The sequence below is a fragment of the Oncorhynchus nerka genome, linkage group LG15 (genome assembly GCF_034236695.1).
Source record: "Oncorhynchus nerka isolate Pitt River linkage group LG15, Oner_Uvic_2.0, whole genome shotgun sequence".
In the NCBI taxonomy this organism is placed as follows: Eukaryota; Metazoa; Chordata; class Actinopteri; order Salmoniformes; family Salmonidae; genus Oncorhynchus; species Oncorhynchus nerka.
In genome coordinates, this window is record NC_088410.1 from 60,458,447 (window position 1) to 60,482,079 (window position 23,633).

General features: G+C 43.3%; 1 protein-coding gene across 1 annotated transcript in view; it reads right to left on the reverse strand.

The window, feature by feature from the left end:
• LOC115143009 (lysyl oxidase homolog 2A-like) overlaps positions 1–23,633 on the reverse strand; it is a 49,335-nt gene that overhangs the window by 9,138 nt on the left and 16,564 nt on the right. Inside the window, exons 4-8 of the mRNA XM_029682963.2 lie at positions 5,311–5,519; positions 3,954–4,170; positions 3,130–3,313; positions 2,248–2,399; positions 937–1,104 (exon numbers count right to left, since the gene is read on the reverse strand). Coding sequence (XP_029538823.1) covers positions 937–1,104; positions 2,248–2,399; positions 3,130–3,313; positions 3,954–4,170; positions 5,311–5,519 — 930 coding nt within the window. The remainder of the gene's footprint in view (positions 1–936; positions 1,105–2,247; positions 2,400–3,129; positions 3,314–3,953; positions 4,171–5,310; positions 5,520–23,633) is intronic.

The window sequence follows — 23,633 nt, forward strand, 5'->3', positions numbered from 1 at the left end:
ACTATAAGCTGTAAGGTCAGTGTGGAGACTATAACCTGTAAGGTCAGTGTGGAGACTATAAGCTCTAAGGTCAGTGTGGAGACTATAAGCTGTAAGGTCAGTGTGGAGACTATAAGATGTAAGGTCAGTGTGGAGACTATAAGCTCTAAGGTCAGTGTGGAGACTAAGCTGTAAGGTCAGTGTGGAGACTATAAGCTCCGAGGTCAGTGTGGAGACTATAAGTCCTGAGGTCAGTGTGGAGACTATAAGCCCTAAGGTCAGTGTGGAGACTATAAGATGTAAGGTCAGTGTGGAGACTATAAGATGTAAGGTCAGTGTGGAGACTATAAGCCCTAAGGTCAGTGTGGAGACTATAAGCTGTAAGGTCAGTGTGGAGACTATAAGCCCTAAGGTCAGTGTGGAGACTATAAGATGTAAGGTCAGTGTGGAGGCTCTAAGGTCAGTGTGGAGACTATAAGATGTAAGGTCAGTGTGGAGACTATAAGCTCTAAGGTCAGTGTGGAGACTAAGCTGTAAGGTCAGTGTGGAGACTATAAGCTCCGAGGTCAGTGTGGAGACTATAAGTCCTGAGGTCAGTGTGGAGACTATAAGCCCTAAGGTCAGTGTGGAGACTATAAGCTCTAAGGTCAGAGCCCCTTTTACTTTCCTTCAGTGAACATCTCCAGCTGTTTACAACTAAATGACGTATATAAGAGCCATATGGATATATGGGGTTTGCTGGTGGCATATATATAACTGAGGCCCACTTGATGATGTACTTTTACGAAGTATTATGAAGACTATTTCCCAACAAAATGTATAATTGACCCTTTTAATATTATTACATGTTGTTGATACTTACACATAAGCATATTTACCCTTTGTCAAATAATGTTAGGCTCTTGATTGTCTGGCTGACCAGCCAATGTGATGATATTTTGTTGTGTATAAACTCACCTGGAAGGCGTTGTTGGCAAAACCGAGACCCAGCTGTCTGCACACGACTGTAGCCTCTATGGTACCCCAGCTGTCACTGCACACCGTACCCCACACCAACGAGCCGTTCTTCTCCGCCAGCACCTCCACACGCCCTTCAAATGGGTTCCGCCCACCGCTCAGACGCAGCTGCAACCAGAGATTAGATGTTTATAAAGGCTGTCCCATTCTGCTCATATATTTGGTGTTTATTGGACAGGGTAGAGATGGAGAGGGAAGACAGGAGGAGAAAGTGTGCTGAAATAGCAGTGGGTCCAATTCGAATCCACGCTGCAGCAGTATGTGTTCTGGGTCAGCGACTTAGACTGCTAGATCACCCGCTAGGCCACAGATGATCTGTTTATTATGAGGCCAAAAATCCACTTGATTTAAAGAGGTAGTATATTCCCTCACATATGTGTTAAGTATTCTGTTCTTCATGGAAAACTCAAATATTTGCCATAAATCCTATCTTTAGGCTTTACCTAAAGTATTTCCAGAGGCAATAAAACATCAAATATTTCTTATACTATGAAAATGTTTGGCAAAAATGTGTGGTTGGTGTTAGTAGCGGAATCAGAATAACAAAAGAAATGTGCAAATCCACGGATGCACCCCTACTTCCCGTGGCTATGCCTACCGGTGGTCACCTCCCTGACCAAGGCCCTTCACCCCGATTGCTCAGTTTGGCTGAGCGGCCAGCTCTAGGGAGATTCTTGGTGGTTCTACACTTCTTCAATTTAAGAATGATAGAGGCCACTGTGTTATTATGGACCTTCAATGCTGCAGAAATTTTTTGGTACCCTTCCCCAGATCTGTGCCTCGACACAATCCTGTCTCAAAGCTCTTCGGACAATTCCTTCAACCTCATAGCCAGGTTTTTTCTCTGACATGCACTGTCAACTGTGGTACCTTAAATAGACAGGTGTGGGCCTTTCCAAATCATGTCCAATCAATTGAATTTAACACAGGTGGACTCCAATCACATTTGATCAATGGAAACAGGATGCACCTGAGCTCAATTTCCGAGTCTCATAGCAAAGGGTCTGAATACTTGTAAATAAGGTATTTCCATTTTTTTTACTTTATAAATTTGCTAACATTTCTAAAAACCTGTTTTCACTTTGTCATTATGGGGTATTGTATGTAGATTTATGATGGAAAACATTACTTGAATCCATTTTAGAATAAGGCTGTAACATAACAAAATGTGGAAAAAGTCAAGGGGTCTGAAAACTTTCCAAATGCACTGTTTGCAGCAACATGCGTGCTGCATGTGCTAGGTCTACTCACTCTGTTCTGGAAGCCCATGGCAGGAACATTACATCGAACTGCAGCGTCCTCCTCGTGACTGCAGCCCAGGGCATCTCTATTGAAGTAACACTCAGTGAGGGATTTCTCAAAGCCAGAACACTTCACCTCATTCATATGGACCGGGCCCATTCCTACAGGGGAGAGAAGACACACTGGGAGTCAGATCCACCCCACTCTCAATCACAGAATTAAATATGTATCTCTATGCTTTCAATAATCCAGGACACAGACACTGGACTGGTTTCCCGGACACAGATTTAACGTAGTTCAGGACTAAAAAGCATTCTCAACGGAGAGTCCTCCAATGAAAAAGCTTTTTAGTTCAGGACCAGGCTAAATCTGTGTCTGGGAAACCGTCCCACTATGTTTAATTGAATAGCAATAATGCCTAACAGGAGTAGAAATCCCACTGAGAGTGGATATGAACTCTCCTGCCAATTTTAAGCCAACTCTGACCCATTCAAGTGGGGCACTTGGGAACATTAAACTGTTCCTCCTCTCTCTTTTTAAAACTTTGTCAAGTCGAAATAATTCATGTGAATAAAAATGGATTTTCCACAATATAATGTGTGATCACTCCCTTCCTGCTGTGTCTGTCTCCAGCATATGACAGGACAGGAACATTTCTCTGGCAGTGTTTGCTCTGTAACTAGATTCAAGGTGGTCCGAGACACAGACTGACAGCAGGTCAAGAAAACAGAAAAGACACCATCCTCTGTTACTGTGTGGTTATACAGTATCTGAATAGTGGATGGCAGAGGTGGTTGGTCTGAGACTTGGATCACTATGGATAAGCGCTTGCATATTCCATTACAGCAGATTCATGTACTTGAATGGGAGAGAGAGAGAGTGGAGACCTACCTTGTCCCAGTTTGCCTCCAGCGAGGGCCTCCTTGGCACTACCGAAGCCCAGTTCTCGACACACCACGGTGGCTGCCTCCAGGTTCCAGCTATCATCGCAGACGGTGCCCCATTCACCATTTTTCAGCACTTCCACTCGCCCTTCCCCTATGTTGGCCCCGCCTCTCAGGCGCACCAGGGGTTGCTGCGGAAACGATTGACCGTGTTAGGCCTACTGTTACTGAGAAACAATAGTTTACAATCACTTGGCATAGTTAAAATATCCAATTACTTTGATATGTGTGTATGTATTCTTTACAGAAACAGTCCAGTAACTCAAATTTGGATTTTGTTTGTTGAACCACACAAAAATAAACAGTATCGTATTGTTCCATACATCCTGAGCTTATTGTGAATCACAGAGAGAGAAAGGGAGAGAGAGTTTGAGATCTCAGTGTATCTATGTTCCCTTTTGTCCAGAGCCCATGAGTCATCTGTGAAGTGTTTGAACACAGTGTTCTGCAGTCTCTAAGTTGAATCACATGCAACGTGATATAAAACAGCACAGCACATAATGCAGAAATGAAAGAGTGGATTTTATAGGAAAGATCACGAAATCAAACTGTAATTGTAACTGTTTCCTTACATTAATTAACATTAACAACTAAGGTTTGTCTTTCATAATTTTCTCCTCTTCTGAATGCTTTCCATTTCAATACAAGATACAAGGCCAGAGACAGCTCAAACTCCAGTAACATCACATCTCCATCATAAGCAGTCTCTTGTACAGAGGTCCTATGAATCACAGTTCTATGCTCTCTCTCGTTCCAGATGATCCAACCTACCTCCACCCTGTAGGCCTTGCTGAAGCCCTGGGCGTGGCTGGGAGCAAAGGCCCGTCCTGGAACACAGTTGACCACCACGGGCAAGCCCTTCTCACAGGTGGCATTCCCCCTCAGCTCCACCTTGTGGCCCAGCTTACAGCCATGCAGGCTGGCCTCGTTCCCCGTGCAGTTCACCCCGAAGCCCCAGTAGTTCTTCTTCCTGCGCTTGGACAGCAGCCTGAGACAGGAAACAAAGAGATTGAGTTGAATTTAGTTGAATTGCACTGAATTTAAATAGTTCATTTTTCTCTTTTAGCCTGCTGTGAAAACATGAACTTGTCTACAGTACCTGATGAGGAAACATTATACCAACTTTTGTTTTTTAATACATAAAATGCTACCCTACTACCCCTCATTAATACATTTCCCCAGTTGAACTTGGGAGGTTTAAAGGTTTTTTTTTATTGACTGTTTTAGTACAAAGTACAATGGCAGTATTGTAGTCAAAATAACATGCAATTCCCATCAGTGGAGGCTGCTGGGGAAGGACGGCTCATAATAATGGCTGAAACGGAACAAATGGAATGGCATCAAACACATGGAAACCATATGTTTGATGTAGTTGATACCATTCCACTGATTCCTCTCCAGCCATTATCACAAGCTCCTCCCCAATTAAGGTCCCACCTCCTGTGATACCATTACCAGTCCAAGTCATTCATGGTCCAAATGTGAAACAAAATAATTTTGTGAGAATATTAGTGGACACACACAAAGTGTGATTGTTGCCCAACCACTTTCTCTTCTGCTCCAGTTAACACCACTTCTCTCACAAGTCCCACATGAGTTTTAGTGACCACAGAGAGTCAGGGCCTTAGTTTAATATCTCATTAGAGACATGACCCTTTGTAGAGCCACCAAATGGGATTAGTGCCCCCTACTGGCCCCCCACACTACTTCCAACAGCATCTGGTGGTGCAAGGACCGACCCCCTCCCCTAGAAGAGGGCCATTAGAGGGATACAGGCCAGAATGGTATGGCTGCCTGCTGGAATAAACAATCTGTCGAATTTAAAGGAGAGATTCAATTTTTTTAATCTATTTTTTTAAATCTGTATTTTAGATGTAAATGGCATGTTATAGAAGTGTCCAGGTGTGCAGGTCTTTAGATGCTGTATACGTGAAATTGTGTCATTTCAAACTTCATCGCAACGTTATATTCAATTTTGTTTGACCCAAGCAAAACTTTTCCATGTGCCCACGCACAGGCTATCGCTCGAGTCCAACTATATGGAATATGACGAGAGAGAGAGACACATTTGGGAGCACTTCATGAAGTCTGCATGTATCTTTCCCTCTTTTTCTGTTATGCTGCTCACTTGTAGACTTTAGTGTTGTATCTTTTCTCTCCAGGGAAGCCATACATCCCACAGATGACCCGGCTGTTCATCTCAGTCCACTCCAAGTCACAGATCTGTCTCCACTTCCCCCCGTCCTTCACCTCCAGGTAGCCCTCCGTCATGGGAACCCTTTTACGCTGGGAGGAGATGGCCCGGATACGCACATCTTCCACCTGGACATTCAGACTCTGCAGAAAGAGAGAGACACAGAGTCCCTGGATCAGCCACAGTCATTCAATCATGTATTATTTCACTTGAAGATTATCAATGAAAGATTCGGGACAGTGCAGCCATGGCATGGAGCCCAACTGAGGCCTTATTCTTCATTTTTGAAGACATACTTGCCTTTAAAACCTCTACGGGATCGGCGTCCCTATACCGGGACGGTTGAGCTAACGTGCGCTAATGTGATTAGCATGACGTTGTAAGTAACAGCAGATTTTACAGGACATAGACGTCTTATATGGGCAGAAAGCTTAAATTCTTGTTAATCTAACTGCACTGTCAAATTTACAGTAGCTACATTTTGTATTACCATATCATTTTTGTATGTTTTCTATAGTTATGTACTTGAAAATATATCACTTGACCAATTCGGCACATTTTGGGCAGACTTGATACAAAATATTGTCCAGTATTGCAACGCTTCACTGGACCAATCTGAAACTTTGCACACACACTGCTGCCATCTAGTGACCTAAATCTAAATTGTGCCTAAACTGCAATATTATATTATGGCCTTTCTCTTGCATTTCAAAGATGATGGAACAAAACAAACAAATTGAAAACGCATGTTAATTTGTTCGTATTATCTTTTACCAGATCGAATGTGTTATATTCTCCTACATTTCCACAAACGTCAAAGTGTTTCCTTTCAAATGGTATCAGGAATATGCATATCACTGCTTTAGGTCCTGAGTTACAGGCAGTTCGATTTGAGAATGTCATTTTAAGCGAAAATGTAAAAAAAGGGGTCCAATCCTTTTAAACTGCAATGCCTTACTTAACCCTATGAATGTCTAGAATTTGTTGTGTCACCAACTTGACCAGAGAGGTGAGTTCAGGGTAAGGTGTATCAAGGGCCAGGTTGGGGTACACAGTGGCAGCACAGATGGCGCTTCTCAACATGGAGATAACCTTTGAACCACACGCATCATCAATTTGTTTTACTTGGTGACTTTTCACTTCCTGTAGGTCTATGTTACACAACTTTTGAGAAAGTAAATGAGATGTTGAAAATATAATTGATTGGGACTAGGGGAATGGCATTTGCATAATCAATCATTCAATTATGTTTTCCCATCGATCTTCTCTCAATTATAATCAATCACTAAAATACAAAGTGGGACTGCAAAAACACAAATCTTGATCCAACATAACAAAAATCTGGATTGCGTGTATTTTATTTAACTAAGCAAGCCAGTTAAGAACAAATTCTTATTTACAATGCCGGCCAATTGTGCGCCGCCCTATGGGACTCCCAATCACAGATGGTTGTGATTCAGCCTAGAATCTAACCAGGGTCTGTAGTGATGCCTCTAGCACTGAGATGCAGTGCCTTAGACCTCTGCGCCACTCGGGAGCCCAAGCTACACCAAGCTTTTCACCAAGCTACAATAACAGTCGAGACAAAAGCTGTTGCCTGAGGGCTGAAGTAAGCTGAGGGTGGTCTCCTAATTCTAAAGTATGGGGCTAACCCTAAACTCAACCGGCCAGTAGAGGGGTCATGGTCCTCAGTTACCCTCCTCTGTCTGTCCTGAGAACCCTTAAAGGCGTCTTCACATTTGAGGAAAAGGGAAAGGGGGATACCTAGTCAGTTGTACAACTGAATGAGTTCAACTGAAATGTGTCTTCCGCATTTAACCCAACCCCTCTGACTCTGTTCAGCCCCATAAGCCCATAGAACCATAGACCCATAGTCTAACTCCTGGCTGTAATGTGTATGTGGAGACATGAAGTACTCAGTGCCAACCCTCTAAAAACTCATTTGATAAAGCCATGAATGCTGAGCTCAGCCTTTTCTTCAACAGCCAGTCGTCTCGCCTGCTAAGAAAGACAGTCCAACATTTCTGTGTGAATCCAGAAACATTAGCGTTTAGTAAAAATGGGGGTGGTTTTCCGGAAATGGCGTCAGCCTCTGGGAATGTTCGTATTCCCTCGACGCCAAAAATGTAGTGGTGAACGGAAAGACGTGATTGAGTCGAGACTGTTTTTGCAGTGACCCCTGTTACCCGACTACTGACTACAGTGGCAAGAGAGAAGAAAGTCTTTCATACATTTCAATCCCGACGGTCACTTTATCACTGTGAGTTTCCGTCAACAAAGCAGAGCAAGGCAGGGTGAACGTGGTCAAGGGAGAGAGTGCCTTGAAAGGACTTGGAGGTTCTAGACGCAAAGTGGGCGATGTTTCTCTCTATAATGTAAATACATGACGGGCGGAGGGGAAGCCGGTTTGAAGTGGGGGCTCTTAAAACCATCTCAGTGTTTGGTTTGGCAGAATGGTCCAAAAGGAAACCAAAGGGCTGAGAATGTGCAAGGGGGGGGGGACACATGAGACCTTCAGCTGGGGTGCATATACACTCATTTCCCCGAAACAAGACCACCAGACATAACACCGGCATCAGACAGTTTGCTCAAGGCCCACCTAAAACTACACCTTGTTTAGCAATGTGGAAATTGTGCTTAACAAACATCAAAACACTATTTTGTGAAGGTTCAGACACAAATGTCTCAGAACTAGTGACCTTCATTAATGACTAATATTGTTATCACCCTTAGCCTTGGTGATTGTGTTATGACCTCTCCCAAGCAAGTGTATTGTCTTTGGACCGTGGTTAGCTCATACTCATCTCGGGGGTCAGACGAGTGTAGTCATACTCAAAGGTCTAACTCGAGGTGTCATTAAAAAAAAAATGCATCTCCTTCCCCAACGTAAAAAATATTTTCACATGACCCTCCCCTTGTACTGTCAAATATTTTGCCCACCCTCCCCCTTCCTAAAATGTACTCAAAAAGAATTATTACCACCATAAATAACAAGAACCATAGCAAACCCTGTGTTTATGAATGTGGATATCAACTTTACCACTTCAGCATGGTTTTGTGGCACAGTCGATGCAATGCAGGGCCAAGAAGGTTGAGGGTTCACCAACCACCAAAGAGGAGCTCACTCTCCCTGCCTGTTTCATTACATTACGATCAGAGCCGGCTGCAGACAATGATCAGCTAGAGGGCAATCAGATTTTCAACAAAATTCTATTTATGTAAAGATGAATGAAAATGAAAACATTAATTTACCTTGGTTAGATAAGTGTTCCCCCTCCTGAGTCAATACATGCTAGAAAAACCTTTGGCAGCGATTACAGCTGTGAGTCTTCTTGGGTACGCCTCACAAGAGCTTTGCACAACTAGATTGTGCAACAGTTAACCAATATTATTTTCAAAATTCCTCAAGCTCTGTCAAAGAGTTTGGGATCATGGCTAGACAGAAATGTTCAAGTCTTGCCATAGATTTTCAAGCAGATTTAAGTCAAAACTGTACATGGCCACTCAGGAACATTTACAGATGTTGTATGTATGGGGGACAGAGGAAGGGGCAGTCGTTAAAAAATATATATAACTTTTTATGTGATTTGTTAAGCCAAAATGTACTTCTGAACTAATTTAGGCTTGCCCACACAAAGGGGTGAATACTAATTTGTAAAAATTGATAGAACTTTCATTTTGAAATTATGGAGAATTTTATGTAGATCAATGACCAGAACATATAATTACATCTATTTCAGTCCCAGTTCCATAGGGTGTAGAATTTCCATAGGCACTGTATGTGGCCATACTATATAGGACAGCTTGGGAGAATGATGATCAGCAACAGCCAGACTGGGCTGCTACCGTGTCTTACTATAATCTGTTGAAAGTAGACCCACAACTGATCCAAATGGAATGAAACATTCAAATAACAGGGCTTTTGCGCCATTATTCAAATGTAATTTTACATTTACATTTGAGTCATTTAGCAGACGCTCTTATCCAGAGTGACTTACAGTTAGTGCATTCATCTTAAGATAGCTAGGTGGGACGACCAGATACAGTGCATTCATCTTAAGATAGCTAGGTGGTACAACCACATATCACAGTCGAAGTAAATACATTTTTACTCAATAAAGTAGCTATAAGCAAGGTCAGAGCTAGTAAGTGGGGGGAAAAAGTCAAGTGCGAGAATGAAGAGGTGAGGAGGTGGTACAAGGGGGTGTGCCGTTGGATTATTTAAGATACTCTTTGAATAGGTAGGGTTTGGCAGCAGGGACTCTGCTGTCCTAGCTTCAGGGAGAAGCTGGTTCCACCATTGTGGTGCCAGGACAGAGAATAGCTTTGAGTGGGCGCTGCCTTGACGTAGCGGTGGGAGGGCCAAGAGAGGTTTTGAGCATAGCCCTGAAGGTATGAGGGGGGGAGGGTAGGTCCTCTTGCTGCTCTGTAGACAAGTACCAAAGGTTCTTTGCACTCTGGGAGGGGGACACCGTGGAGCTGTCAACCGTGATGGAGAGGTCTTGGAGCAGGCAGGCCTTACCCGGGAGGAAGAGAAGCTCCGTCTTGTTGAGGTTGAGCTTGAGGTGGTGGGCCGACATCCAAGTTGAGATATCTGCCAGGCACACAGAGATGTGTGTCGCCACCTGAGTGTCAGAAGGGGCGATGGAGAAAAGTAGTTGAGTGTCATCCGCAATGATAGGAGAGACCATGTGAGGATATGACGGAGCCGAGTGACTTGGTGTATAGAGAGATGAGGAGAGGACCTAGAACCGAGCCCTGGGGTACACCAGTAGTAAATGGTGCTGACACAGATCTTCTCCACGTCACCTGGTAGGAGCGGCCTTCCAGGTAGGATGCAATCCAAGAGTGTGCAAAGTCTGAGACGCCCAGCCCTGAGAGGGTTCACGGTGTCAAATGCAGCAGATCTGAACAAACGACCCACCTACCACTATTGTCACCATGAATGGCTGATAGAGGGCAGGATAGACAGTTGACTGATAGACTATATTGACCTGTGGTATAGTGCATGCAGAAAAGCGTACTGCATAAGGGTAGTACTAAAACATAGGGGAGGCGCATGCAAGCAGATGAGGAAATGTGGCTATATGGAAGACCTTATATAGTATAGTAGACCTGCAAAATGGCTCATGTGAATTAGGAAAAAGCACACTAACCTCTCCAAAGCAAAAAAAAAGTCCTCCCCTATTTTGGACAAGCCCACCCCACCCCAGTAAATTTCAAACTGTCCCTTGGTAGGCCGTCATTCTAAATAAGAATTTGTTCTTAACCGACTTGCCTAGTTAAATAAAGGTTAAATTAAAAAAAAAAATACAAATAATAATTAGATCATAACTAAAAACATATGTTTGTGGGAGTTGCTTTGGTCAACATACTTGTATCACAAAACGGATACTCAAATAAACTATTAATCTATTTCTGTTTAGTCCTTTCAGTTCTCATCTGTGCAACCTAATGCTAACCTGAACTGACCTAGGGCCCGACAAGCCTGTTTGTATCATTCATCCTAAGACTATTCACAAACAACTTAAATCTTACAACTCTTACGTCTAAGTAAATACGTCTAAAAATGGTCATTGCCAGTTCGATGGACCTCTCAAAGTAGAATTTCTACTGGACTGGACATGTCCTTATGTAAGTTAGACTTTTAATACCCTACTGATTACTCAACCATTTCCACAGCAGCCATCTGGAACAAGGAAGAATGTTTTCCTGTCTGGGTTCCCCATCCATCAGTAGGTGTCTATGTGAAAGTGAGGTAGGCCACGGTCATTCCAGTAACTGACTAATTTAGCCTGAAACTACTGTGCATTTCTTTCCTCTCATTCACCCCACTGCCCGACTGTGCTTCACGTTGGGCTTACACGTGCCTGCCTTCTCTTACTAAACATGGGGGGAAATTAATGTTAATCATGCTGCAGCAGTTTAGTAGCAAAAGAGCTCATAAATTATTTGAAATTACTTTCACATCTGCCCCTAGCCCTGCCGTTTCGAAGGCCTTTCCTCATAAATGACTGGAAACTGGATTGGCTCTGCCGGTGTGTGTGTGCGTGTTTGCTTGCGTGCATACGTTTGTGTGTTTCGCATCTGGAATATCTATTATTGTGTAACACCGAGACAGAAAGTACAAGGAACCCCTCCATCACCCCCACACACACACAAGGACAAGCCCAGCAAAGCCAAGTCCCATCAGTCCTACCAGCAGACTAAACCATTATGTGTCCAGTCAATGGACAGCACAACACACACAGAGCATGTCATCACATTCCAGTCTGAAACTGCTCTTACAGTGGCAGCCCTTAGAGCCTCGATGAGTGAATGGAGACTTAGTCGTGAAAAAGGTTGTGCCACATTAAATAGGGTCCAAAATGATTGACACCCTTGATAAAGATGACTTTATCAAGTAAATAATTCAAACACTGAGGTATTTTGTATGCTCAAAAATATTTGAAATTATATTATTTTATACGAATACAACTGGTCAGAGAAAGAGATTTTGTTTGACATGTCCTCTTTTTTTCTCCCCAAAAGGTAGTGATTGACACCCCTTTTTTTAAATACCTCACCTTTGCGAGGATAATAGCACTGAGCCTTTTTCAAAAATGTTTTATGAGATTAGAGACCATGTTGGGAGGGATCTTAGACCATTCCTCCATACAGAATATTTCCAGATCCTTGGTATCCTTCATATGTGCTTATGGGCTGCCCTCTTCAGTTCAAACCACAGGTTTTCAATGCATCCAGAGAAGGTCAATTAACCATTTCTTTGTGGATTTTGACGTTGTGCTTGGGGTTATTGTCTTCATAGCCACGGGGAAGTAGTTTGGGGGTGGGGGTGCTGCGATATTTTTTTCCACGGGGGGGCTGATTTTTTGTTTTGTCTTGCTTGAAGATCGACATGTGGCCAAGAGTCGAGCTTCTATGACAAAGGGAACCATGTCCTTGTACAGGTTAAAGTTCATAAAGGACAACTACCCAAAAACTATCTTTTAGTATTTGTTTCATTAGTCCATTGTTGATATTGTCCCAAAATGTTTTTCATGTCAGCAATCACATTTTCAAGATATATAACTTTCAAAATACAGAAAGTAAGACGGTATGCACCATAACGGCTGTATTTCTGTATTTTGAAAGTTATACAGTTGAAGTCAGAAGTTTACATACACTTAGGTTGGAGTCACTAAAACTTGTTTTTCAACCACTCCACAAATTTCTTGTTAACAAACTATAGTTTTGGCAAGTTCGTTAGGACATCTACTTTGTGCATGACACAAGTCATTTTTCCAACAATTGTTTACAGACAGATTATTTCACTTGTAACTCACTGTATCACAATTCCACTGGGTCAGAAGTTTACATACACTAAGTTGACTGTGCCTTTAAACAACTTGGAAAATTCCAGAAAATGATGTCATGGCTTTAGAAGCTTCTGACAGGCTAATTGACATCATTTGAGTTAATTGGGGGTGTACCTGTGAATGTATTTCAGGGCCTACCTTCAAACTCAGTGCCTCTTTGCTTGACATCATAGGAAAATCAAAATAAATCAGCCAAGACCTCGGAAAAAAAATTGTAGACCTCCAAAAGTCTGGTTCATCCTTGGGAGCAATTTCCAAATGCCTGAAGGTACCACGTTCATCTGTACAACAATAGTATGCAAGTATAAACACCATGGTACCATGCAGCCATCATACCGCTCAGAAAGGAGACGTGTTCTATCTCCTAGAGGTGAACGTACTTTGGTGTGAAAAGTGCAAATCAATCCCAGAACAACAGCAAAGGACCTTGTGAAGATGCTGGAGGAAACAGGTACAAAAGTATCTATATCCACAGTAAAAAAAAAGTTCTATATCGACATAACCTGAAAGGCCGCTCAGCAAGGAAGAAGCCAATGCTCCAAAACCACCATAAAAAAGCCAGACTACGGTTTGCAACTGCACACGGGGACAAAGATCATACTTTTTGGAGAAATGTCCTTTGGCCATAATGACCATCGTTATGTTTGGAGGAAAAAGGGGGAAGCTTGCAAGCCAAAGAACACCATCCCAACCGTGAAGCACGGGGGTGGCAGCATTATGTTGTGGGGGTGCTTTGCTGCAGAAGGGGATGGTGCACTTCACAAAATAGATGGCATCATGAGGAAAGAAAATAATGAGGGTATATTGAAGCAACATCTCAAGAAATCAATCAGGGAGTTAAAGCTTGGTCGCAAATGGGTCTTCCAAATGGACAATGACCCCAAGCATACTTCCAAAGTTGTGGAAAAATGGCTTAAGGACAACAAAGTCAAGGTATTAGAATGGCCATCATAAAGGCCAGACCTCAATCCCATAGAACATTTGTGGGCAGAACTGAAAAAGCTTGTGCGAGCAAGGAGGCCTACAAACTTGACTCAGTTACACCAGCTCTGTCAGGAGGAATGGGCCAAAATTCACCCAACTTATTGTGGGAAGGTTGTGGAAGGCTACCCGAAGTTGACCCAAATTAAACAATTTAAAGGCAATTCTACCAAATACTAATTGTGATGAAAGAAATGAAAGCTGAAATAAATCATTCTCTCTACTATTATTCTGACATTTCACATTCTTAAAATAAAGTGGTGATCCTAACTGACCTAAAACATGGCATTTTTACTAGGATTAAATGTCAGGAATTGTGAAAAACTGAGTTTAAATGTATTTGGCTAAGGTGTATGTAAACTTCTGACTTCAACTGTATATCTTGAAAACTTGAATGCTGACATGCAACACAATATCAACAATGGACTAATAAAACAAAGACCAAAATATTGTTTTGTGGGGCCCCAGGACATGTGGAAGGAAGCAAAATAGCCCAATAACGTAAAAAATATACCACCATATTTTACAGTAGGTATGAGGTTCTTTTCTGCTTATGCATTCTCATTTCGACGCCAAACCCATCACTGGTGTATGTGGCTAAAGAACTCTCTTTTCCCGTCAACTTAATGTAAATGCCTGGAGTTTGCTAAAATGCATTGGCACTTGGATTAGAACCGGTGCTTTGGTCAGATGACATGAAAATAGAACTCGTTGGCCACGCACACCAGTGGTGGGTCTGGTGTCGAAATGAGAATGCATAAGCAGAAAAGAACCCCATACCTACTGTAAAAATATGGCATCCTCGTCTCAGAGCATTTTGTATGATTCTGTACGTAAATCCGTGATACTCAATTTAGTATGATATGTTATCTTTCGTATGGTGTGTAATTCAGTTGTGGATGTCCATCATCCATTTCGTATGATAGCCTGGTGGCTAACGTTAGCTAGGTCACTAACGCTAACGTTAGATAGGTGGCTAACTTTAGCTAGGCTAGGGGTTAAGGTTAGGGTTAGGAGTTAGGGTTAGGAGTTAGGTTAAAGGGTTATGGTTAAGGTTAAGGTTAGGGGAAGGGTTAGCTAACATACTGAGTACTTGCAAAGTAGCTAAAAAGTAGTAAGTACTTGCAGAGTTGCTTATTAGCTAAAATACTAAAGTTGTCCATGATGAGATTCGAAAACACAACCTTTGAGTTGTTCGACGTTTACGTTATACACCCACCCATCTATTCATCCAAGCACAAGTAACATTCTGTCTTATGTAAGCATACCACATTTTTATTATTATTTATTTATTTAACCTTTATGTAACAAGGCAAGTCAGTTAAAAACAAATTCTTATTTACAATGATGGTCTACGCCGCACTATGGGACTCCCAATCACAGCCGGGTTGTGATACAGCCTGGAATCGAACCAGGGTCTGTAGTAACGCCTCTAGCACTGAGATGCAGTGCCTTAGACCGCTGTGCCATATGGGACACAAATGTAACATATCTAACTAATTTGAGTGTCCCAGATTTATATGTACTATTTTATGTGGAGTCTATGAGACCAGGGTGAATTTGGTGGTGGATCTTTGATGTTATGGGGCTATTTCGCTTCCACTTACCCTGGGGCGCTTGTTACGGTCAACGGCATCATGAACTTTACCCAGTACCAGGACATTTTTAACTAAAAACCTGATCGCCTCTGCCAAGAGGCTGAGACTTGGCCGCAAGCGGATCTTCCAGCAACCCCAAGCACACATCAAAATCCACAAATAAATGGTTAATTGATGACAAAATCTATATTTTGCAATGTCCATCTCAGACTTGAACCCCTTTGAAAAGCTGTGGTTTGAATTGATGAGGGCAGTCCATAAGCGCAGATGAAGGACATCAAGGATCTGGAGAGATTCTGTAGAGGAATGCTCTAAGATCCCTCCCAATGTGTTCTCCAACTCATAAAACATTTTAGAAAAAGGCTGCGCCGTTATCCTCACAAGGTGAGGTTTTGAAAGGTATTGAAAACACAGGAGTTAATAATCTACCGTTTGAGATTTTTTTCATTACTTTTTAAACAAAATCTCTTTCTCTGAGCATTGTATTAGTATAAAATAATATCCTTTCACAGTTTTTTTGAGCATACAATATAGCTCAGTATTGGAATTATTTATTTGATACAGTCATTTTTGCTCATATTTTTAAGGGTGACAATATTTTCGGACCCTACTGTATATGAAATCGGTTATCAAAAATATTATTAGTCGTATCATCATTATTTGTATGTTGTACACACACACACACACCTTGAGCTAATACCCGGAGGAATCTAACTAACAAGGGGAGTCTTGTTAGCAACAGAATCTTCAGAGCTAGCAGCAGTTTGACCCCTAGCCTCTACCCCTTAGGCCTAGGCAGTCCTGTAGTGTAAATAAACCGAGGCTGAAAACCTTCACAATGACTTCCACAGCCTGTTGTTTCGTCATCTCATTTACAATTTTTCCTATGATAAAAACAGAACATAAGGCCAGGGTTGTTTATACGTGCAACATGCCAAGCATGGATGAACACATGGGAAACAACACCGTTGCCTGCTAGCTGCGCATCATCATTTGGAGGATATACTAAACCTTAAATGATTCGGTACAGCTGTCGAACATGAGACGTTAGGGAAGGCAGTAAGTGAGGACATTCTGTTCCGATTGCCATCCAGGGAAACAACCGTCTAATACACGTTCCTTGTTCTTCAGCCAAATACGCAACATTCCTTTCTCCAATTCGCTCACGAGGCCCCTCTGAAGCCTGTCTCAAACTCTCCAACTCCACCGTGTCACACAGAATTTTGGAAACACCTTTGTTTGCCCGGTTGAAAAATGCAACCTTTGCTGCCCCCCGTAGCTGTATATGGACCTCAAAGGTCTGCTAGGCAGTCTGTTGACAGTGTGTTTGGCCGGGAGCAACAGACAAAATCGTAATCGACATCTGGAGAGTGTTAGCAGCTGCTGCTTCGCTCTTTTTAATGGAAGAACTTCACATCATGTGTTGTGATAACTCAGAAGTACTTGGGGGAAGACCTCTCAGTCAATACTTGCAATGACTCGGGAGAGAGCTCATCAAAACCGGCAAAGACTTTACACTCTTAGGGACGATTTCCCAAACACAGATTAAGCCTAGTCCTGGATTAAAAAGCACTTTTAATTGAGATTCTCCATTGAGAATGATTTTTTTGTCTGGGACTAGGCTTAATCTGGCTCCAGGAAACAACCCCCTTAAGGCTTGGACACACCATAGTCTTCCAAATAGTTAATGTTGCATGGGTGTTGGTGTGTCTCTGAAAAGATCATTGCTGAAAATTCATCATACACGATCATGAAGCGTAATCAAATCCGATGTAGATACTGTTGCCAGGCTCATTTAAAAAACAGCAAGAAAACAAGGTGATAAACATATACTTACACAGCAAAATTATATCTGTAATTTGAACAATGTGGGTACTTTTGAAGTCTTTATGTGAGAATCACCAGAACGTGTTGAATTTACACTTTTCAAAGTGTTGTCCTTTGAACATTGATACTTTCCAACACCAGGCTTGCAAGTCACATTATGCTGGCTTGCAAAGTGATGTGCAATTCATATTGGAATCCAGCCAGAGTGGGGATATCCAACATTTGGAATTTGCATCCACCCGCAACCTGCATTCAGAATGACTGCCAGGTTGGGAAGACTAAGACATGAGATTACCTTAAGCATCTGAACTCAAACAACCATTTCAGTAAAGGGTGCAATAAATCCATATAACAGACTTGATGAGCTGAGAAGAATGTATTTATATTTATATTTGATTAGCATAAGATGAATTAACCAATCCATGTACATGCAAAAACATAGATATTGAAACAAACAATACAAAAGATCTAACTGCAATAGAGCATGCTGGGAAATATGATAATGATGGACATGGTTTTGGTTTAAAACTGGTTATTAACACCAACACTGTGGTTCTTTTATACCAATAAGTGGTCATTTAACACTTACAGAGTTAATGTAACAGCTGAATTGACACTAGAAATATTCAGCTGAAAAATCTACACTAGGTAACACTGGCCAATTTGACACCCTAATGGAAGAACAGTATTTTTTAACATCTTAAAAAGCAACACCAGCTGGCGTTCAGTTCGTTCATAGTAACACCACATCAACACCAAAACTGCTTACACCAGGATATGAACACTGACGATTTTGCTTTGTAGCATCATACGATACATTGCCCATATCGCGTATAATAAGACCCATGGAATATCCCTCCACATCGAGATGCACCTCCCAGCTAACCCAACTCTGAGACCCAACTCCCTCGGCCACCTTGGCGATTGGTTCCACGTTTGGCAAGCCATTATCCCCACGTGCATGTGAACTATTGCGTGAGCAGCTGTCCTTGTTGAATCATGGCGTTAGTTAGCTAATGATAAACAACGCTTCCTGCCCACCTCCTAATGTTTGGGTCTGAAGAGAGAACCCCCCGTTAGATGACTTCATTCAGTTCATTCTTTGGCTTCTTGGAGGAACCAAACAGAGGACAAAACAGACCTACATTATACAAAGCAGAGACCAAATATCACACGACTCCTCCTAAGATATGCAACACTAGCGTAAACACAAGACGATTCTCATTAGCGACATAGCACAGCGGAGCTGAGTCATCCATCTAGTACCATTCTCAAAACACGGCTGACACTGACCAAAAAAGGTCAACATGAGGCGGCACCAAAGAAAGGCTAACGTCACGGACAGGAAATAGCTAAATGACCAGGGTCAAAGCAAAGCGTTGTGATGGTCTCGGATGCTCTGCTTGGATAGAACTAACACATACAAGGAGAATCTGCCTGGAGCAGAACTGAACAACTGAGATGATTTATAAGGACTAAATGCTAGGAGACACCTGAAAGTCCCAGTGTGAAGTGAGATGGACGAAATGGTCATAAACTACTATACCATGACATTTAAGTTTTGCTTAATTAACCCAAAAATATGTCAGCCAGTCTGTGAAACGATTATCAGAAGATTACAATAATTCAGTGTCTTTCCACCGAAAGAGCATTGATTTATTTGAAATGACGGAAAGACAACTTTTAGTCACCTGCAGTACTCATGTCTTCAATATGGACAACCTATCATTTGTGGTAAAGGCTTAATTTAATTGCCAGATCTGTGTGGTCTTGTTCTTTTTTTGACAGCCAACTAGTGTAAAGTACACACAGATACATGCATACATAGACACACACACACATACACAAACACACAACAAACAAGCCTTTGATAAGCAAAGAACCTCCAAAACACTCATAGACCTTTCTAAATAGTGCTTTTTTGTTTTTGCTTTGAACTTCAGGACAGGCTAGAGCATTACAAGATAGGAATATCTCTGATAGAATATGAATAACTGATGTAACACGGGTTTGCCTGGTTGGGTCTAACTAGGCTAAATAAAGACATATTGACACAGTCAGGTCAGGGCGTGACCTGGTCGGAAACCCTGAATAGAATACCACTTCATCCCATGAATGAATGGAAGACAGTCAGTCACAGGAGCTGCTTGTGCCTGTTTCTGACGCAAGGTCAGGCCTGGTGAAGGGTCGAAGTGACACCTTTTCCCATTCCACTCCCATTCCACTCCCCTGCTAGTTGAAAGACTGGTCAGTCCAGGGAAATATTGACAGGGTGGGGACAGTTAGCTGTAATAACACCCATAGAGAGGTAAACATAAATAGGGCACAAATTAACAGCGGGAGTGCCATATCCTTGTGAAGCAGGCATCTAGGTATTAAAAGGACAGGGTCAAGTTTGATGATGGGGATTCATCTATTGAACTAGCTTTTGATTTGATTTGATTCCAAGCTAAAGCTTATGAACGATTCCTGAAGCATCTTATAAGGCCTTATAAAAGGTGTATGATGAAGGCTTTATTAAGCCTTGAAAGGAGTAAATGTCATGACCACGTGTCCTATTTCACTGCCTCTCGTCCTCCACTCTCCATTTTCAAATCAAATCAAATTGTATTTGTCACATGCGCCGAATACAGGTGTAGGTAGACCTTACAGTGAAATGCTTACTTACAAACCCTTAACCAGCAACGCTTTAAGAAGTTAATTAAAAAAAATAAGTGTTAAGTAAAAAAAAAAATATTTAAAAAAAGTAACAAATAATGAAACAGCAGCAGTAAAATAACAAGCGAGGCTATATACAGGGTGTTACGGTACAGAGTCAATGTGGAGGCTATATACAGGGGGTACCGGTACAGAGTCAATGTGGAGGCTATATACAGGGGGTACCGGCACAGAGTCAATGTGCAGGGGCACTTGAGGTAATATGTACATGTAGGTAGAGTTAAAGTGATTATGCATAGATTAGAAATAGAGAGTAGCAGCGGCGTAAAAGAGGGGTTTGGGTAGCCTTTTGATTAGCTGTTCAGGAGTCTTATGGCTTGGGGGTAGAAGCTGTTAAGAAGCCTTTTGGACCTAGACTTGGCGCTCCGGTACAGCTTGCCGTGTGGTAGCAGAGAAAACAATCTATGACTAGGGTGGCTGGAGTCTTTGACCATTTTTAGGGCCTTCCTCTGACACCACCTGTATAGAGATCCTGGATGGCAGGAAGCTTGGCCCCAGCTTCCTCATCCTTTCTCACGGAGTTGGTCATTTAATGAGAAAGATACACAGGGATCTGAGACGTCCTCCAGAGCTTTGTTATCTCATGAAGCCGAGTGAAAACACAGACACTGAGGGAGAATCCACTGAAATGTTAAACCGGGCAACACTGCCAATTCTCTAGTCTAGCGCAGTATGTGGCATTTGACTATCCTGCTGCTCTCAACTACTAACTGTTAAAAAGATAAACCACAGACTGGCCTTTCAGCTTTAGATGGCTTTAAACTCTTATTTCAATTCAAACACAAACACTACTGGATGAGCTAGGCTCACATAAATGGCCATACTCATGCTATTCCTCGCTCCCTCCTCCCTTTAGGTATATAAATCCCACGCATACTTTCCGTCTGGCACAGAGATGCTTTCATTAAAGTGACGGGATGGGATGGTTTTCCCCCTGTGTGTGCGTATGTGTGTGTGTGTGTGTGTGTGTGTGTGTGTGTGTGTGTGTGTGTGTGTGTGTGTGTGTGTGTGTGCCTGTGTGTGTTATCCACACGGTGGTTATCTCCTCCACACCAGTCAGAGTCTGGTTCTCTGTGAGTCACCTGGTTAGCATCCCAGATGCCAGAGAGGAGGTCGTTACTGTGGTTACGCCAGAAAGAAGGGTGTATTGTGGTAAAGTCATCAGGCCACAGACCAACCATAACTCAGTGGGCTAGAATGTCTCTGGTTTCCTGTTGTAGGCAAATGTGAGAGCACTAGTGGAAGATTTAACATGTGGCCCACCTGGGTCACGTCTGTTGACATTCTATGATGTCACGTTTCCATCCCACTGCAAAACCTGCTTCTCTATGAGTTCAGGGGATTCCAAGTCAAAACTTAGTGTGATCCCTAAACTTAGCTAAGGCTGTTTTCAACTCCCAGCGAACTGCCAAAATCAATACAGATACAGTCAAACTTGAGTTAAACTAAACTCGAGCTTTAGTGTTGTGGACATGCTGATTGAAGTCACACAGACCCTCTCAATGAACAAACATTACCAACGAAATGTGTCTCTGTTGATGCTAAGTGAACTGAACTTTCCATGCAGGAACTCATGATCTTCCTGTCTGGGTTGGCACCCCCCATGGGTTTGTGACGTGGGGGAGACCTTTGTGGGCTATACTCGGCCTTGTCTCAGGGTAGTAGGTTGGTGGTTGAAGATATCCCTCTAGTGGTGTGGGGGCTGTGCTTTGGCAAAGTGGGTGGGGTCATATCCTGCCTGGTTGGCCCTGTCCGGGGGTATCGTCGGACAGGGCCGCAGTGTCTCCCGACCCCTCCTGTCTCAGCCTCCAGTATTTATGCTGCAATAGTTTATGTGTCGGGGGGCTAGGGTCAGTCTGTATATCTGGAGTATTTCTCCTGTCTTATCCGGTGTATTGTGTGAATTTAAGTCTGCTCCCTCTATCTCTCTCTTAGGACCTGCTGAGCCCTAGGACTATGCCTCAGGACTATGCCTCAGGACTACCTGGCCTGATGACTCCTTGCTGTCCCCAGTCCACCGCATCATGCTGCTGCTCCAGTTTCAATTGCTCTGCCTTAGGCTATGGAACCCTGACCTGTTCACCGGACGTGCTATCTTTTCCCAGACCTGCTGTTTTTGACTCTCTGTCTCTACCGCACCTGCTGTCTCTAACTCTGAATGATCGGCTATGAAAAGCCAACTGACATTTACTCCTGAGGCGCTGACCTGTTTCACCCTCTACAACCACTGTAATTATTATTATCTGACCCTGCTGGTCATCGATGAACGTTTGAACATCTTGGCCATGTTCTGCGATAATCTCCACCCTGCACGGCCAGAAGAGGACTGGCCATCCCTCAGAGCCTGGTTCCTCTCTAGGTTTCTTCCTAGATTCTAGCCTTTCTAGGGGGTTTTTCCTAGCCACCGTGCTTCTACATCTGCATTGCTTGCTTGCTGTTTGGGGTTTTAGGCTGGGTTTCTGTACACCACTTTGTGACATCGGCTGATGTAAAAAGGGCTAAATAAATACATTTGATTGAAATTTGATTGATTCATCTTTACTATCACAGTCCAGATCTTTTAAGGCAGGGATCATGAACTAGATTCAGCTACAGGCCGTTTTGTTCTTGCGTGGATGGTCGGGGGGCCTCGACCTCATCTTTACTAGATGCTGTTCTTCCACTAACCTCGTTGCAACTCCCCTCCAAGTCTCCGACCACTACCTTGTATCCTTTTCCCTCTCGCTCTCATCCAACACTTCCCACACTGCCCCTACTCGGATGGTATCGCGCCGTCCCAACCTTCGCTCTCTCTCCCCCGCTACTCTCTCCTCTTCCATCCTATCATCTCTTCCCTCTGCTCAAACCTTCTCCAACCTATCTCCTGATTCTGCCTCCTCAACCCTCCTCTCCTCCCTTTCTGCATCCTTTGACTCTCTATGTCCCCTATCCTCCAGGCCGGCTCGGTCCTCCCCTCCCGCTCCGTGGCTCGACGACTCATTGCGAGCTCACAGAACAGGGCTCCGGGCAGCCGAGCGGAAATGGAGGAAAACTCGCCTCCCTGCGGACCTGACATCCTTTCACTCCCTCCTCTCTACATTTTCCTCTTCTCTCTCTGCTGCTAAAGCCACTTTCTACCACTCTAAATTCCAAGCATCTGCCTCTAACCCTAGGAAGCTCTTTGCAACCTTCTCCTCCCTCCTGAATCCTCCTCCCCCTCCCCCCCTCCTCCCTCTCTGCAGATGACTTCGTCAACCATTTTGAAAAGAAGGTCGACGACATCCGATCCTCGTTTGCTAAGTCAAACGACACCGCTGGTTCTGCTCACACTGCCCTACCCTGTGCTCTGACCTCTTTCTCCCCTCTCTCTCCAGATGAAATCTCGCGTCTTGTGACGGCCGGCCGCCCTACAACCTGCCCGCTTGACCCTATCCCCTCCTCTCTTCTCCAGACCATTTCCGGAGACCTCCTCCCTTACCTCACCTCGCTCATCAACTCATCCCTGACCGCTGGCTACGTCCCTTCCGTCTTCAAGAGAGCGAGAGTTGCACCCCTTCTGAAAAAACCTACACTCGATCCCTCCGATGTCAACAACTACAGACCAGTATCCCTTCTTTCTTTTCTCTCCAAAACTCTTGAACGTGCCGTCCTTGGCCAGCTCTCCCGCTATCTCTCCCAGAATGACCTTCTTGATCCAAATCAGTCAGGTTTCAAGACTAGTCATTCAACTGAGACTGCTCTTCTCTGTATCACGGAGGCGCTCCGCACTGCTAAAGCTAACTCTCTCTCCTCTGCT